This window comes from Psammomys obesus, unplaced genomic scaffold (assembly GCF_907164565.1).
Source record: "Psammomys obesus unplaced genomic scaffold, mPsaObe1.curated_primary_1811, whole genome shotgun sequence".
NCBI classification, from domain to species: Eukaryota; Metazoa; Chordata; class Mammalia; order Rodentia; family Muridae; genus Psammomys; species Psammomys obesus.
This window is the reverse complement of record NW_026585895.1, coordinates 49,655,508-49,673,985: the sequence shown is the minus strand read 5'-3', so window position 1 is coordinate 49,673,985 and position 18,478 is coordinate 49,655,508. Positions and strand designations below refer to the sequence as shown.

At 49.7% G+C, this 18,478-nt stretch overlaps 1 protein-coding gene across 1 annotated transcript in view; it reads left to right on the top strand.

Annotated features, from left to right (window-relative positions):
* Nucleotides 1–18,478, top strand: part of Gpr107 (G protein-coupled receptor 107) — a 54,245-nt gene that overhangs the window by 26,529 nt on the left and 9,238 nt on the right. Inside the window, exons 10-12 of the mRNA XM_055599742.1 lie at nt 1,574–1,704; nt 4,690–4,733; nt 17,919–17,968. Coding sequence (XP_055455717.1) covers nt 1,574–1,704; nt 4,690–4,733; nt 17,919–17,968 — 225 coding nt within the window. The remainder of the gene's footprint in view (nt 1–1,573; nt 1,705–4,689; nt 4,734–17,918; nt 17,969–18,478) is intronic.

The following is an 18,478-nucleotide window of genomic DNA, read 5'->3' as shown; positions in this document are numbered from 1 at the left end:
TAAAAAGGCAAGGTCTGCTGAGCCTCACCTGAAGCATGAGTGAGTACCTGATGTTCAGGAGCCCTGTAGGGAGTGGCTCCGCCCTACCTCTGAGCAGAGTGTTTGAACTGAGCCCCAAGTGGAATTGGGGTTTGCCTTTCTAGACGAGGCCGGAAGCCAGCAAGCCCAGCAGTCACCGTTTTTCCATCCCACTCCGAGCTGAGCTGGGCTTGTGATTGTGTTAAGGACACCTGGCTTGTGAGATGGATGCTGGGACCCAGCCGCTGGTTCTCATGACTGCTCAGCAAGCTTGCTTAACTGCTGTGCCATCTCTCCAGCTCCAACATGCCTCATCGTTATCTCTTCATCATGGCTCATGGTACTCCCTAGAAGTAAATACCATAAGTCATAAACTTCCCTGATGTGCAGTAGGGTCTCAGTTAAGCCAGTTGAAAAATTGTCCATATCCTGCTAAGAGTCCACGGGCAGGGCTAAGCGCACAAGACAAAGCCTTAGTGTGGAGTTAGAAATAAGACATGGTCACAGAGGAGGACTTTGCAGCCAGTCCTGAAGATACCTGATAAAACAGGGCCAGACCAAATCCCCAATCCATGGATTTGGAAAGGGGCAGGGAGGAGCTGAGGGAGGGAGGGTGGGATTGGGAGGGAATAAGGGAGCGGGATACAGCTGGGATACAGAGTTAATAAAATGTAAATAATAATAATAATAATAATAATAATAATAATAATAATAAATAAAGAGTTGCAAAAAAAAAAATAGAAGTAAGACATGGTGGTGGATGGGCCTCAGGAAGATCTGTGTCCTGTGCAGGAAGGGGGACTGGACAGGCCGCCCACGTGAGGAGCAGAAGAGTCTGCACTTCTCGTTGCTCTGACCTCTGGTCTCTGTTTCAGCAACTCAGTTATTGTCCCTGAGAAGCAGGAACTCTCTGGAAGAGCTGGGCCTGAGGACGGGTGGCATCCTAGCTAGGAGGGACGTGAAGAGCCACCTGCCCGGTAGCTTTGCCTGAGGCTTGGGTGCCCCAAAGCAAAGGGTTTCCACTACCCTTGCTACATGCCACCCCAAACATGACGATTTAAGGCAAGACTAAACAGGAAATCTCCACTTCTGTGGGCCAAGGATTTGGGGGTACTTTAATTGGGTAGGCCTGGCCTAGGGTCTGGCCTGCTTGCAGTCTTTTGATGGCTGGAGTCTGGTTATTGTAGTCTTCACTGAGTCTGTGTCCTAGGCTGGGAAGGCCTCATCAGACAGAGTAGAAACAGCTGAGGCGCCTTCATCTTCACCTTCGCCTTCACCATGGCAGTTTAAGGGACTCAGACTACCTTATAAAAAGGCCCAGTGTTCTATAGATCCCAGTAGAGGGAGGGCCAGGAGGAAGCTATACCCACTTTGGAAATCACACAGCAGCCTGCCAGGGTCAGGAGGCAGCAAGCTGGGAGACAAGGTTCTCAGGGAGTTTATGGATCTGACAGTATCGCTGCAGCCAATCGCTGAGGCTGACAGCACAGGTGAGCATCCCACTTTGGGCCACTGTCACAACGGCGCTTATGCTTTGGGGTCCCATGTCCTGTAGGTGCTGGCAAATGTGGCATACATCATCATAGAGTCTACCGAGGAGGGCACGACAGAGTACGGCTTATGGAAGGATTCTCTGTTCCTGGTCGACTTGCTGTGCTGTGGCGCCATCCTCTTCCCAGTGGTGTGGTAAGTAACCGAGGGCAGTGTGTGTGCAGCCAGAGTCACAGGGCATCTCTTTGAAGAAGACAGTCCTGGAGACCCCAGGCTTCCCCAAGTAACTAGCTAGGGGTGAGATTAAGGGAATTCATATCTCAGGCCTGAGCTACTGAGAGTTACCCAGGGGACCCCTGTAGAATTGGTCTGGACCAAAGGATGCAGAGCTTAGTCCTACCCTGTTGAGAAAGGTCTAGAGGCGAGAGCTTAGTGGCCATGTAAAATGTCAGCTAGAGTCTGATAAGGGCTGAGAGGAGAATCATTTTCTTGCCATTTTACATAGAAAATGAGAACATATTCTGACATAAACTAGTGGTAGTTCTCAGGCCACTCAGGTTTTGGGCCTCTGGAGAGTGGCTTGCTCTGCCCCAGAAATGACAGGGTTTAGGCTTGTGCTTCGATTGTGTGAAGAGGTCATTGCCATGCTCTGTGAGGAAAAGAGTCCTTCTGAAATCATGGCAGAGATGGGCAAATTGGTGCTCTAGTGCAGTCAAGTAGACAGAACAGGCTGGTGATAACACAGCTCCCACTCATTGTTGGTATCTGGTTCCTGGCTTCTCCAGCACAGTTCATGATGGTTATTGTTGAGGAAGTGAGTTGTGCTTTCTGGCAGCATCCATTGCTGTAAGTTGGTGCTTTCTAGAATCCTAAGTTGTTGGGTGTATTGTCCAGCCACTCTGATTATTGATGTTTCTCGTTAGAGTAACCCTCCCCATAGTCTTTGTACAACATAAATATTCATGTCAACCAGCTGCTACTAGTGTAGAGGAGAGCTAGGAGTGCTGGGATGTGGCCTGGGTGATGAGAGTGCTTGCCTAGCATGCTTGAAGCCATGGGTTCCTTCTCCAGCACAGCATAAACATGGCGAGGTGGTGCATCTGGAAGCCCTGCAGGGAGAAAGTAGAGGCAGAGAAGACCATCCTCTGCCACATAGCAAGTTTGTGACCAGCCTGGGCCGTATGAGATCCTGTCTCAGAAAAGAAAGTGGATGTTGCCTTTGAGTTCCTGGCTCCACAAGGAAGGGTGCCAGGACTTCAGTTACAGTGCCACAGCAGTTGCCGGTGTATGACTGGGGCTGCCTGCCCATCTCGGGCGGCCCTACAGAAGAAAAGAAGTAGGGGGAGACCATAACCTTGCAGTCTCCCCAGCTGCCCTGCCATCCTGCCCACAACAGGCAGCTCAGACATCTACCCAGAATGGTCAGTGCTGTCCTCGAGTGTTGGGAAGCCAGAGTTAGGTCCTACTCTTAACGTCTGCAGTTGCTGAAACCCTGAAGTACAAGGGTCCCAGCTGAATATTGTCTCAGTTTACTATTGCTATGATAAGATACCGTGACCAAGACAGCTAGTACAAGAGAGAGTTTATTTGGGGCTTATGGTTTCAGAGGGTTTGAGTCCATGACTGTCATGGCAGGGAGCATGGCAGCAGGCAGGCAGGCATGGCACAGGAGCAGTAGCCCAAACCTCATATCTTGATCTGTTAAGTAGGCAGCAGAGCGTGCTAACTCAACCTCAAAACCTACCACCACTGACACCTGCTTCAACAAGACCACACCTCCTAATCCTACTGAAACAGTTCCACCAGCTGGGGACAAAGTATTCAAGTATATGAGGCTATGGGGACCATTCTTATTCAAACCACCAAAAGCATAGAGCTACCAGTGGTCATTTCTTGTCCCTTGATCACAGCACTGAGTAGGTGCATAGTGGCAAGATCCTTTATGATAATTGTTTTCTGAAAATTGCTGCATGAGATGATATTCTAATAAATATAGAAGAAATAGCATCCGTGAGCCAGTGAAATGGTTCAATGGCCACCAAGCCTGATGACCTGAATTTGATCCCTGAGACCCACATGGGGGAAAGAGAAAAACCAATACCATCAAGTTGTCCTCTGATGTCCACACACACATTCGCACACGTACATACTAATTTAATTACAAATAAATAGCACCACTAAAATTTTAAAATGCTTGATTCAGCCAGTGTTGGTTCCACTAGCATAAACTACCTTTATGCTAATAGTATTGCTGTGTTCACTTTCTCATGATGTTTGGGGATTACTGGGGTTCTTCACTGAGGTTTTAGAAGTGATTTCTCCATAGAGAAGAGTCTGTTGGGGTTAGTGTTGGAACAGAAATCCTGCCTATGATTCCTCACCTGCTTCTATTGCACTTCCTTGTCTGTCTGCTCAGGGAAGGCTTGCTTTCCCCTGTGGCTATGAGCTGTGCTTACAGCTCCAAGTCTTTTTTTTTTTTTTTTTTTTTTTTTGTTACGTCTTGTTATTTGAGCAGGGATTCACTGTGTAGCTCTGGCTAGCCTAATGCTCATTCTTAGTCTGGGGTGGTTTTGAACTCTCAGCAGGCCTCCTGTATCAGCCTTCGGAGTGCTGGGATTGCAGCATGCACCACAGTGCCTGCCTTCACGGCATCTTTAATAGCGCTAATGTCCTCTGCCTAGACCATAATGATGGTGATTAGTCATCATCACCGCAGAGCCTGAAAAAGGCTGCCAGAGTCTGGCCTTTTCCATCTTACCAAGTACAGTGAGTTCATGTAAAGCCCTAGACCTTCACAGCTTCTAGACCTTAATTTAGCAACCAGCAGTGACTTTCTCCTGGGTCATTCCCCTGCCTGGCAGGGCTGCTCATCTTGGGCTTGCCATCTTCTGAGGGACAGGGTGGTTGGGCAAATGAGAGCAGAATGAAATGATGGCAGTTCCATTGTTCCCCCTGCTGGCCCTGATTCTTCCAGCAGAGGGCCTCTTCCTCTCAGCTTGACCATAAATGGCCAAGTGTGGACTGGCAGAGATTTCTTGCTTTAGAAGGGGTGCTGTCTCGTCGTCTGGTCCGACCCTTTCAGTTTGCAATGGGGGCTTGGGTCCTCAGCTACTGGAGCCAGAAATAGAAAAGAATGCAGGCTTGCCTACTAACCTCCCTTCTCCAAATGGTTATTTTTAGGTCAATCAGACATTTACAAGAAGCCTCAGCCACAGATGGAAAAGGCAAGTTCCCTTGTGTTCTTTTGTGTCCCTTGACTGACATTTTCTCTGCTGAGAACTGGACTCCCCAGCACCAGCTTCTGGGGACAGTATAGACAAGGTTTGGGGCAGCAGGCATGGTTTGGTGGGGAAGCAGGTGCTGGGGTACAGAGACAGAGAGGAGTCACACAGGGAGGCCTGGGGCAGCAGCCGAGTGCCACTTCTGCCCATTGTTTTACCTTTTTGTATGTTCGAATAGTTATTTTTTAAATTTGTTTTGTTTTCAAGACAGGGTTTTTCTGTGTAGCCTTGGCTGTCCTGGAACTCACTCTGTAGACCAGGCTGGCCTTGAGCTCAGAGATCCGCCTGCTTGCTGGGATTAAAGGCACGTGCCACCCTGCCTGGCCCAAGATCTTCACCTTTCCAAACCAAATCCAATAGCAAGTCTTGTCTCAGGAGGGAATGTTGGGGTCTGGGAAGGGTCAAAGAGCAGTGATGTGTTGGGATCCTGGGCCTGCAGGGCTGGGTGGCAGTGTGTAGCAGCCTTCTGGCCACGTCAGCACCCTCTGCCTACGTTTGTTTGAAGTGAGAAGCAGTAGCCGAAAAGCCTTCCACATTGCCTGGTGTCCTAGCACTATGCTCTTACAACTCCGTCTGTGTTGTGGAGCGTGAGTGAGCCGTGTGTTTCTGGTCCACACCAGTGGACTGGCCCACAGAGTGGAGGAAGAGTTCTTGGAGCACATGAAATTGCTCCCCCAGGTGCATTCCAGAACTTCATCACTGAGCATTTGTTGTTGTTAGAAAAATGTGGATTCATTTTAGGAATGTGGAGAAAATACTAGCTACAGATCATCTCATAGGCTTGATAATTTATATCAGGTTTTTTTCGCTTTGGGGGGGGGGGTTTCGTGGTTTTGGTGTTGAGATGAAACAAAATATGTACTTTACCACTGAGCTGCCCTCCATCTGCCTGCCATGTCCAAGTGTTCATTGAATTGAATGACTCCTGGCTTTGAGGTTTCACTTCTCTTCAGACCTGAATGTGTTCACTGGGTATTTATATTCTGAGCTTGGACCCAGAATAGCCCATATGGCTATGTCCAGGCTCCTGCAACTCTTGGGCATCCCTGTGTAGGAGACACTGCCCTGGTCAGTGCCTACTGGCCTCCACAGGTGCTCAATGCCAACTTCTGTTCTCTCCATCGTGGAGATAAAGCCTTTCTGTCACGTGTTCTCTCTTCTTTCCTTCCAAGGCCTTTGAGGTCCCCTCTCTTCCCCCACCACTCCCTCTACAGCACTTTCTCTTTAGAGAGCCACAGCTGGAGTGCAGGCGGTTTGGGCAGCATGCAGTGACTTCCCAGTGCCTCCTGCAGTAGGCAGAAGGGAGCAAGCCTTTCAGCTCCTGTCCTGGTGAAAGCCTGCCTTGGCCATGTTCAGGGATGTCAGCAGTGTCGTTTGCTGTTGTATATATGTAGGTATGTATGTGTGCATGCATGTGTGCACATTACATTGAAAGGGGCTTATTGCTCTTATAACTCAATGCATCGGGTTTTCCTCAGTGTATTAAGATGGGATATTTTATGTATTTTTCTCTTCTGCCTGCATATAGTCTATATGCATAATGGGTAAGTTACAGACAGCTGTGAGCCGCCGTGTGGGTGCTGGGAATTGGAGTGGACCCTCTGGGAGGGCAGCCGGTGCTCAGAACTGCTGCGCCACCTCTCCAGCCCCGATGTTTTTCTTTTCTGTTTTTGCTTTTATTTGCTTGTTTGATTTTTGAGACAGGTCTCTCAGGCCTCACTGATAGCGCAGCCTACCCTGGAACTCATGGAGATCTTCTTGTCTCCAGTATCTTTCTTCCTTGCATGTTTTGGTGTTTCTAAATTAAGATCCTAGGGGCAGTGCTCCCCAGGTGGAAAGTTGTGCCTGATTGTCTCCTTGGCCTTGTGGTCCCCTGGTGATGGTCTTTGCCGCCTCCCCCCCCCCCCCTTTAACCATCTTCCTTTCACTGGCATTCCAGCCTCTGCCCGGCTCACCTTCCCCACTTTGTCTTCCGTCCTGCCTTAAGGTCCTGCGCGTAACTGGAGGTTGGTCTGTGATGATCCATCCTCCTAATCTTAGCTGAGGATGGCAAGAAGGGGCTTCGTCTAGTGTAGCTAGCACAGCTGCTGTGAAGAGTCTCTGCAGACAAGTTACCCCAGTGGCTCTCCACTTGCCATACAGTTCCTCAGGTCGTGATCACCCCAGTCATAAAAGTATTTGCATTGCTACTTTATAACTACAGTTTTGCTACTGTTATGAATTGTAATGTAAATATTTGTGTTTCCCAATGGTCTTAGGTGACCCCTGTGAAAGGGTTGTTTGACCCCAGAACTGCTGGTCTAGATCAAGGGCACATGCGGTCATTCCTCTGGCTTCCACTAGGTGGCAGTATGAGAGTTCTATAGTTGTAAAGTGGCTCTGCATCCCAACCCGAGAAGAAGCAAAGGTACAGAATCTTTTTCCCTACAAAAGGGTAAGAGACAGATGGGGAAGTCTCACAGTTGGGCACTTTACTCTGTTCTTTAAAAAACAACTTCCAGAGTTAAGGAGGCTGGTTCCAGTGATGGAAGTCCCCCCAGAGAAGCGTAGGGATGGCACTCTGTTAGCAGGCCAGGCTAACAGTATGGCCCTGCCTAGGGCCCAGGTACTGGCTACTGGTTCCCATGGGTTGGGTCCTCTGGGCCTTTGGTCACACTCTGGATGGCTTTCCTGTCTTAGCAGCAGCCACTCATGGGGAGGTCTGTTCTAGGATCTGGAGGCATGTGGTCAGATGGAACCTGGCATTTGGCTTCCTCAGCTTCTGTCCAGTCACTTGTCACCTGGCCTTAACCCAGACTTGGGCTTGTGTAGGTGCATTGTGGCTGAGCAAGCAAGAGCATGCTGTTTCAGAGCATGTTTGTTGGGTTCGTGTGTACCCCTTTGTCTGTGGATTCCCTTTGGCCGAACTTGAAGAAGCACAGAGGAGAGCCTTAAGGAGAAGCTGCACAAACCCGGCCTTTTCTTTTCCACCACATGCCGAGGCTTCTCTCGGGTCATCTGGCGCTGCAGTCTCCAGCCTTTGAGGGGCCTGACTGAGTCTGTAAGACACCGTGCAGTGGCTCTCGGTACTCCAGCCTCCTGCCAGCAGCAGCTGACTGTGTGGCCTTAGGACCTGCGGGGCGACTCCTCTCCAGGTCTCTCTCTGGTGTCACTACCTTATAGGATCAGCTTGGGGGTATACTGCAGAATGTGATTGATGGGTTCTACCTCTAGTCACCTGCTTTTTTTCCTTTTGTTCCTGGAAAGGCAGAAGAAGTATTCTAAAGAGGCTTCTATTTTCCATGCTTGTCAGAAACGTGATTGGATGGCTACGAGCTGGTGGAGGTGTGGCCTCATTCTGAGCAACTGCCATGTTGAGAAAGGAACCTTAGCCACAGGATATGTTTTGACACTGTCTCTCAGAGCTCTTTTGTTGCATTGGCTTCATAGCACGACATTAGTAGTGTCTTAGTCGCTGTTCTATTTCTGTGAAGAAACACCATGACCACAACCACTCTTACAAAGGACAGTGTTTAGTTGGGGGCTGGCGTACAGTTTCAGGGGTTTAGTCCATCGTCATGGCGAGGGACATGGAGGCAAGTGTGGCAGGATTGTGCCAGAGAGATCGCTCAAAGCTACATCCTGATCTGCTCGAGGAGAGGGAGGATCTGGGCCTGGCATGGCTTTGAAAGCTTAAAGTACCCCTGCCATGATATGCTTCCTCCAACAAGGTCACACCTAGATGAGCTTATGGAAGCTGTTCTTACTCAAACCACCACAACTAGCACTTTGCTCCTGGTGCCTCATGGTGTGCAGAAGTGTTGCCAGGTCAGTGATGTCTGGGCGGGATCAGGGCTATCTGATTCTACCATAGCAACCACCAGGCTCTTTTATTCATATATTTTATGCGTATGACTATTTTGGCTGTGTGTATGTAAGTACGCCATATGCACGCCTGGGGCCCTTGGAGGCCAGGAAAGGCTCTGGAGCTGGGGTTACAGATGGTGAGCTGCCACAAGGCTGCTGAGAATCAAACCCAGGTCTTCTTCAAGAGCAGTGAGTGCTCTTAACCTCAGAGTCGTCTCTCCAGCCCAGCCAGGGCTGGAGGTTCTTCGTTGGTGCCTACTCCTGGGGTGACCTGGGTTTCTGTCCTTTCAGAGTGTCTGTGACGATCCAGCAAGTGTTTGCATCATCAAGTCTCAGTTCCAAGTGCCTGTCTTTACACCCAGTGTGGAAGAATGGAAGGTACATTTGGTGCTGCAGTGCAGCGGGTTACAGCTTGTATCTGAAAAAAGGACAGCCGCTGTGTCAGCGTTTACTGCCAGGATGCAAGTTGTGCTTTTGAGTACGGAGGACGGGATAGGAAGGCTCACGGCAGCCACATGAGTGTGAGCTTCCCAGTTCTTAAACCCTCAAGGCTGTGCAGAGTGGAGTTGTTTAAGAAATGCTTCAGTGTTTGAGAGTGCGCTGCCGTCTGCTGAAACAGTGAGCGCCACCCGATGTCACACTGTTTTACTGGCAGATGCCGTCACAGGCAGGCAGGGGCAAAACCTCAGAAGGCGGAATTTGGGCCTGTGACAGCAGTGAGGAATGTTCTCACCCACAGGACAGATGTTTATTTGAGCCCCAGTTGCGTCCTGGCAAGGAACTGTGTTTTACTCAGGTATGTTGGTGAGAAGCCTTCAGTACGTACTATCACTGCGACTGTGCAGTGATTCTTGTGGCACTCTCGAGTCCCTGCAGCTGCTTTTCTGGGCAATAGATCTGTTTGAGGGTTTAGATAGGAACAAACCTGTGTTTCTACCTAAAGTCACTTGTTTGCTTTTCCTGTCGCTCTGTGTGTGCACACACTATGACATGCTGGTGTGTGCGTAAGGTCCCCTCAGGTGTCAGCTCTGTGCACCACAGAGCAGGGCTCTCCACCTGCCACTCGCTGCTGCACCAGTGCTCTGGGCTTGCAGGTGGGCACGCGGCTGCAGCTGGCCATCGCGTGTTCCAGGGAATCTGACCTCACTGTTCTCTGTTTGTTCAGCAGGGGCTTTACCACGGAACCGTCTCTAGACCTGCGTGCTGTTGTTTTGAGTCAGAGTTATTCTCTAGTCCAGACTGGTCCGTGATGATCCCTGTACCTCAAGCCCACAAGTGCTAGGATGACAGGTGTGAGTACCACATCTGGTTGTGCGAAGCTTCTTGTGTGATTTGTGGAGCTCATTCCCACTAAGCCTCCTTGAGATGAATCCAGTCTCCTCCTGTGCTGCTGTGATTCGAATAGGAGCACAGTGGCATGATTATAGAGCGGGACCCCTCAGCTTGGGCATCTCTTCGGGAAACTCAAGAACCGTCTGTTCACCTGAGATGGAGAGATCATAGGAAGACCTAAGGAACAGTCCAGCCCAGGGGGTGAACCAGCAGGCTTACTGGAGTTACATAGAGGAGCTTGGGGAGCTTGCAGGCAGCTAGATCACCAAGGGGTCCCTTCAGTCTCCTGTTTGCGCCTTACGTAGGCTCTCAGGGAGAGAAGAGGCCTGGTGCCTCTACTGGGGAGCTGTAGACCTGCCTTCATGAGGACCTCACACGGGTCATCACTGCTCAGTGTCACAGCAACGCTCATATCCAGCCCAGAGGAAACTGCACACACACCTCCCAAAGGACTGGTTCCCAGAGCTGTCCCTGCCAGTTTTCCATGGTCTGTGGCCTGTGGCCTCCCACTCTTGTGTTGTGCTGTACCTCCACAGGGCTGCACCTCCTAACATCTCTGCTCTCCTTGTTTTTGCTGCTGTGGTGAAGTACACACACAGCAGTACAGTTGAACTGTTTTTAAGTGTCCAGTTAAGAGTTCCACACTTCTTATGGTTGTGAAGCTGTCAGCACCATCCATTGCCAGTTTTCTGGCCCTCCCTACTGCTCTTACCCTAGCTCCTGACACCCTGCTCCAACCACCCACCTTAACACACACACACACACACACACACACACACACACACACACACACACTCACACACAGCTTCTGCCTTTATGAATTTGGCTGCTGTGGGACCTCACATTCATGGTATCTGCACTTCTGTGCCTGTTTTGTGTCTCTTAGCACAGTGTCCTGAAGTTGCTCCATATTGAAGCCTCATCTGAATTTCCTGGCTTTTTAATGATAAACAGTATTGCATGGTATGCTTGTACCACTTTTCATTCACCATCCATGTATCAAGGGTTGCTTGAGTTGCTCTCGCCTTTTGGTTCTAGTGAACGGTGCTCCTGTGAACTTGGGTGTACACATATCTGTTCAGGTCTACTATCTGCTCACAAGTGGCATTTCTGAATCTCATGGTACTCCTGTGTCTGTTTGCCACATTGTCTCTGCTGTCATTCTTGCCAGGATCTGTGTTGGATTCTGACTTTCCCATCTTATCACCAACAATTATCATTATCTAGGTTTTTTTGGTGTGTCAAGGATTAAATTGAGGCTTTCAGTGCTCAGCGCTTGTCCACCCAGTGAGTTTACATTCACAGCCCATTTTTGTTTTGTATTGCTCTGTATGCTATCTGTTCTAGTTTCATTCTGTTGCTATGGAAAGAAAGAGAGAGAGACCCTCTGGTAAAAAAGCATTTAGGGTAGAAAAGAAATTTAGGTTTACATTCCAGGGTAGAGTCCATCATTAGGGAAAGTCATGGCAGGAACTTAAAACTAAACATTCACACTCAAGAGCAGAAAGAATCAGCACACAGATCCTTGCTTGTTTGCTCATTCTCAGTCAGCTTTCTCCTCTCTTAAACTGTTCTTTACCAATTCTGCCTAGGGAATGGTGCCTCCCACAAAGGGCTAGGTTTTCCTACATTGATTATCAGTCAAGACAATCTCCCACAGACTTTTGATTTGCATTTCTCTACTGATGAATGATGACATACATATTTTTAGGAGCTTATTGGCCGTTAATATGTTCTTTGGAAAAGTGTCATTTCAAGTCATTTGCCTTTGTCTTCACTGGGTCATGCTGTGTTTTGGATATGACTCTGTCCCCAAGGATCCAGGTGCTGGAGTTTGGTCCCTGGTGCTCAGGAGATGGAACCGTAGGGTGTGGGCCTGGTAGAAGGTGACCAGGTCCATACGAGGAATGCCCGCTTCTTCTAGGGAGTGTGTTTTCCATTTCAGGAAGTTTCAGGAGCACGGTACATAAGGTTTTAGTTTTTACGTTATTTTATTTATTGTATTTGTGTATTTGTGCACATGTGTAGTGGTCGGAGAACAACATGCGGAAGTTTGTTCTCTCCTACCGAGTGGGTCATGGGGATTGAACTAGGCTTGGATGCAGGCGCCTTTGCGCACTGAGCCATTGCTGGCCCTAGAACATAATGTTAAAAGCCTGCCTGACGCCCCCATGAATGCCTCTCTCACCCTGATATTCACCCTCATTATGATATTCATAATGGAGGTATGTGTTGCCTCCATTTTGAGTAATGTACCGGAAGGTATGGTGTCAGGCTGTGGGACCCCCAGGTCTGAGAGCTGCACAGCCTCTTCTTTAGAGTTCTGGCCATGTGTGGCATAGCTGGGAGTTGTTCGTGGTTTTGTTGTTGTTTGTTGCAAGCTCCTCTGGCTTCTCTAGACAGGTTTCCACCCTTGCAGCCTGGTGCAAGGGTGTCTGTGTTGGTGCAGCCTGTCTGTTTTGCTCATAAGTAGCATAGAGATGACAGCACAGTGACCTGCCATTCTGAAACTCGACCGGTCATTCAAAGCTATGGAAGACGTTCCGTGTTAGGTGCTGCTGGAGCAAGCCATTGGCTGCTTTAGGGGACTGGATCGTGTTGCTATTTATTTTATTTTTAATTTGTGTTTGTGTGTACATGTGGGTGGGCGCGTAAGTACGGATGCCCCTGAGGCTAAAGTTACAGAGTGTTGTAGCTGCCTGATGTGGGTACTGGGAATTGAATTCTCCAGCTCTCATACTGCTATCTTTAACTTTTTTTTTTTTTTTTTTTTTAAGAAACTGAATCTTTTGTAGCCCAGGCATTGACTCAACTATGTGGCCAAGACTGACCTTGAACTTCTGATTCTTCTGTCTCTACATCAGATTTCATGTGATGGGATTATAGAAATGGTGCTGAAAATCAAACCCAGGGCTTTGTGCACACTGGTCAACCTTAACAACTCAGCTACGTCCCCATGTTTTTTTATAAATAAAATTGTATTTGACTGTAGGCATGACTGTCTAGGGGTGGCTTGCTTTGCCCTACAGTGGCAGAGCTGAGTAGCCGCAGAGATTTTTGGGTACTGCATAGACAGAGCCTGCCACCCTTGCCTGCTCTAGAAGCAGAAAAAAATGGCATGGTAAGCATACCCTCAGTGCCCGTATCACTTAACAGATGGTGATGATCGAGGGAGTTCTAACTTTCTGGATAGTTTCAGAACTATCAAAGGAAGTCAGCTGGGGCAGCTGCCTTCATTTGTTTGTTGTTTATATTTTAGGTTTGAAAAGATTTAATTTTATGATTCATGGGGTATGCACATGCATGTAGAGTCTGAAGAGACCAGAAGATAGGTTCAAATCCCCTGGAACTGGAGTTGTAGGTGGTTGTGAGCCAACTGATGCAGGTGCTGGGAACCAGCCTTGGGCCCTCTGCACAAACAACAGGCCCACCTTCCCACCCCGCTTTGAGAAATAGTTTATAATTTGTCGACAGCTTCATACATGTCTGAGTACATTTTGACTACATTTTCCCATCTCTTCTCTTCTCAGCCCCCACTGCTTCTGGAACCCTCTTTAACACACACCCCTCCTTTCATGTCCTTTATTTTATTTATTTTTTTAAGAACTTTTCTTGTGTGTGTGTGTGTGTGTGTGTGTGTGTGTGTGTGTGTTTGTGTGTGTCTGTCTGTCTGTCTGTGTACATGAGTACACATACGTGCGTGTGATAGGGTGCAGTTGATAGGTCAGAGGACAGCTTTCATGGATCCATCCTCTCCTTTCCTGTGTGGGTTCCAGAGATGAGGTCAGATTGTCAGGTTGGGCAGCAATCACCTTTACCTGCTGAGCCTTCTTACTGGCCCTTAATTTGTGTTTTCTTATTTGTGTTTGTGCACAAGTGTGTGCATACACAGGGGAGTAGGGGAACGAGTGTGAGCTGTAGTGTTCCTGTTGGGGATCACGGTGACACTTTTCATCTTATTCCATGGGTTCTGAAGATTGAATCCAGGCCCCCTACCTCCTGAGCCATCTGGCTGGGCCCCAGCAGAGTTTAGGCAGACCTGCCTGTGTGGCATACTGTGGGGATGTGTCCGGGCTTGTGGGCAGCTTGTCAGTGGCTGCATCCCTAAGAAAAATGCTCCTGCTCTCCTCCCCAAGTAGCTGTCACCTGCTCTTTGGTCTTCGTGGTCACCATGACCTGAGGGAGGGTGACAGTCTGGGGAAGGGCAGCCAGCGGCACCTCCCATGGCCATTGGCAGGAAGAAGCCTTTGCCAAGCTTCAGGCTCGCTTGGGGCTGTTTTCTCTGAGGGAGGCAGAAGCTCCCTGGGGAGCGCCCCTGAGCTGAAGCCTGCTGCTTGTTCCTCTCCCAGCAGGAGTTCAACCTCCACAGTTGGGCCTGGGCCAGATTCCCTAAAAATGTTTCAGTTTAAGCCAGGCGGTGGTGGAGTACACCATTAATCCCAGCACAGGCAGAGGCAGACGAACCTCTGAGTGCGAGGCCAGCCTGGTCTACAAACCTAGTTTCTGAACAGCCTGGACTACGCAGAGAAACCCTGTCTTGAAAACAAAGCTCTGGCCCACTCTGGTGTTCACTGAACAAGCTCCTCTGCCCTAAAGAGGCTCCCCTCCAGATAAGGAACTCAGTGCCAGGAAAAGGAGCCAGGGGCCAGGGGCAGGCATGTGGTGGGACTGAGGGCTCCTGGCTCCACTCAGAGTCTTTTCCTTCTTGCCTGCTCATTCTTTGACCATATTTGCTGCTCCAGCTTGGCATTGTCAGAAATAGCCAAGCCTCTGCAAGCTTTCACTCCCGTGAGAGCCCAGCCCCCTGTAGTCCAGGGAGCAGCAAGCCATCAGCTTCCTAAACTCCTGGGAAATCTTTGGGAGAGAAGAAAAGGAAGCTTGGGATTCTGAGCTGTGCCTGCTGCTGCTGCTCCTCTCAGGATACTGGGAGGTTTCACATTGTGGCTGGTCCTCCCCTGCTCTTCACCCTGACTCATCAGTTCCATATGGCAGGCAGCACTGTTTCCAGGAGAGCCTGGGCGTGCTGGTAGTCCCAGGTTCACATTTTGTTCCAGTATTTACTAGTCTGGGTTTCTGTCAGTCCTAATGGCCACCCCGATGCAGGCTAAGCCCAATGTAATGTCAGAGTATGCAGGTGCTGAGTGCAAGCCGTTTGTTGCTGTATTCCCTGCTGGTCATTCCAGTAACCCTAAGGCCGGATATTACTGTTCCTGCCTTAACAGATGAACAAACTGAGGTTCAGACGGAGAGGGGAGCTGACTTGCCTAGTATCACGTGAGTGACAGGCAGCAGATGAGGTTTAGCCTTGGACATACAGCTGCACTGGGCCTGACCTGTTGAACGCTCTCCTGCTTCACCGGCAGTTGCACACCTGCAGAGCGGAGGCTGTCAGGGATGGCTAGAATGAACTGACGAACCAGATTGATGCTCTGGGGTCCATCCCCAGCTGAGCAAGGGAACCCAGCCACGGGCCTGAGGGGCTTAGGCCACGCCTGCAGCGGTGCTAATTGACGTCATGGTGTCAGCACCGATGTTATCATGGCTGGTTTAGGAAATGGCCTGGAGCTCTTCACATTCTTCCAAGACCTGCTTGTCACCTCTAGGAGTGCTGGGTATCATGGCTGTTCTGTAGTGGACCCTTCTGGAGTGAGGGTGTGAGCCACACTGGTTCAGTTACAGAAGTGTCACCCTTCAGGAGTGTCTGTGTGGCCTGGAGGTGTGACATCATGGCATGTGGTAAGGGGAGATGCCCACGTGTCACACTCTGCTCTAACTCCCCATAATTAGCCCACTATGGCTGGCAGGGCCTACCCACAGTCCCCTTCTGCCCACTCATTTCCTTCAGAATCCCTGTAGGACTCCTTTCAGGTCTCTCCTTTCAGCAGCCACAGTGTCTGGCTGAACCTGCTGCCCTGACCTTACCTGGGTCATGCAAATCTGTGGGGCCATCCACTCAGCTGGGCTCTTACTACTGATCTTTGGTAAAATTCCCTGGGTCCCTCAGCACCAGTAAGGACAAGATCAGTCTTGTATCTTCACCTTGCTTTACTCTCTGTCTGGCCCTGTCGCCAGCTCCGCACACCCCAGGGTCCAGCATGCTGAGCCCCAGTCTTGTCTGTCCATGAAGCTGTCCCATAGAGGTACCCCTTTGGTCCTCTCACTGCCTGACTCATTCCCCGTGGAAAACTCTGCCTTACCCTCCACGGCCTAGACCCATCCTCCCTCAGCCAGCTCCTCCCTGTCCTGGCACCTGGAACTCTGCGAAAGAAAGCAGGACACTTCTCTGCTAGAGAGGTAGTTCTGATGTAAACAGTTTCCATTTTCAGGTCTCCTTCAGAGCAGCATGCAGAAAAAAATTGAGAGCACAGGAAAGGAGAGAGTTAGTGGTTGCCCTGGATGACGGGCTGCAGTGCCCCTCAGCTTTGGCTGGCTCTGCTGCAGAGTGTGGTGGGAGCGGGGCCTGTCACGGAAGCAGGAGGTTCAGGGCTGTGCACGTGGGCAAACCCAAGCCTAGGACACTCCGCTTTACCTAGAATGTCTCAAATGTAGCATCTGTCCTTAGTAGCACCCTTCCCAAGCTCTAGGTAGGGTGTCCTGACAGCGGGGAGGAGGCTGCAGCTGCCCAGAGCACTGCTTGTATGCAATGCCTGGTGCAAGTCAGAACTTAATCACTTAGTATTGACTGCATGAACAAAGGGTGGGAATCAGAGAGTTTAATGTTTAAAAAACAAAACCGTTGTCAGAGATGTAGAGAAATGAGTGTTAGATGATCTGCCAGTTGTGCGCTTGTATGAAGACACACACACACACACACACACACACACACACACACACACACACAGGGACCCACCCAAAGCCAGTGCTTCAGAACTCTAGTTGATAATCACCTGGCTAACTTAGGATTCCTGGAATTTCTGTGGGAATCCTTAGGTTGATTGCCCCCCACTAATCATGAGCCAGAGGGGAGAGGAAGAGGAAATTTGAATGTGTGCCACCCACAGTCCCATTCTTAAACTGAATCAGTAATTGAATGCTATTAAGCAAAATTAATTTGCCTCCTGCAGGAAGGCTCTGATGAATGAAAGGGTTGCTAATGGGGGGGGGGGGACCAGGCTGTCCTCTGCGGGCATCAATATTTCATAGCCGTGGGCAGTGTCAGGAAGCTGGATGTCCTGGTCTGTCCGACCTTGAGTGCTCTTGAAGGCAGGGCTTCACCGGGGAGCCTGGTTTCAAAGGACTCACTGAAGCATGTAAGGGAAACCGGCATGAAATTCACTGAATGCACACGAGAGTTGATTGACTTCACCCCCTTGGGAGACCCCAGATGCTCCTTTAGGCCAGCCTGGTGGTGATACTGGTTGGGGTGCCACTGTGCCTCTTGGCTGCAGTGCAGGGCTGGGGACAGGTAGCCCTGGCCCTCGCCTACACTGACACCCGTCCACGGCGTCAGTTGCTCACAGCTGCCTGTCTCCAGTGAGGGGTCGCCCAAACAGTTGAGAGATTGATTGCACATGCTGCTGGCCAGGTACTCAGCCTGCTCAACTCTACTGTAAGTGTGCGTGTGTGTGATAGGTCATCACCTCTGCCTTGAGAGGGCATATAGAAGGAATAAGATGTTAAAAATTGAACAAGTTGAACTGGGCATGATGGCACACACCTTTAATCCCAGCACTTGGGAGGCAGAGATAGGTGGATCTCTGTGAGTTCAAAGCCAGTCTGGGCTGCACAGAGAGAAGCCCTGTCTCAAAAAAACCAAAAAGAAAAAAAAATTTTTTTGAGGAATTTCAGGCAGTCCTTCAGGCTCCCTAGGCCTGAGGTGGGGGTTCTGTCTGAGAGCAGCCTGGCCCACACCTTGTCTCCAAATGAATGGATGGATGTAGGTGGCAAGGCAGATAGATGGGAAGTAGATGAAAAAAAAAAATAATGTACTTTTTATTCTGTTCTTTGTAGCTGCCATTAACTTAGCAAAGCTGAAGGTTTTCAGACATTACTACGTCTTGGTGAGTAAAAACAAAAAAACAAAAAACTCTGAAACTGTAAATAAATGAGCAGACCTGGTGACAGTAGCAGCCACCGTGCCTAGACCTGTCAGCCGCCTCACAGCCTCACATCGCCTCTCTTAAAGTGGAAATGAAAAATCTGGGTTGCTTTGAAGCCTGTTAGAAGTGCTTTAAATACTTAGAAAAGTAGCACAAACACTTCGCGTGAAAACACCCGCAGGGCCTGTGGGGTGACTCAGGCCCTTGTGTAGTGGTCGGCGCAGAGCTTGACTCTCAAGGGCCTTTCTGGGCCTAGGCCAGACTCAGCCACCCCACCGCCCACCTAGGAATGTGGGCGCACTCTTGTGCTCTTGTGCAGGCCCCCCACAGAAAGCTCCTGAGTATTCACCACTCTCTCCAGTTGCCAGGAAAGACACCAGTCTTGTTATAGTGATATGTCCCTTAAAAACAGAAAAGCGAGGCTGGTTTTGTTTTGGGATTTTAGGGGTTTTTTTGTTGTTGTTGTTGTTG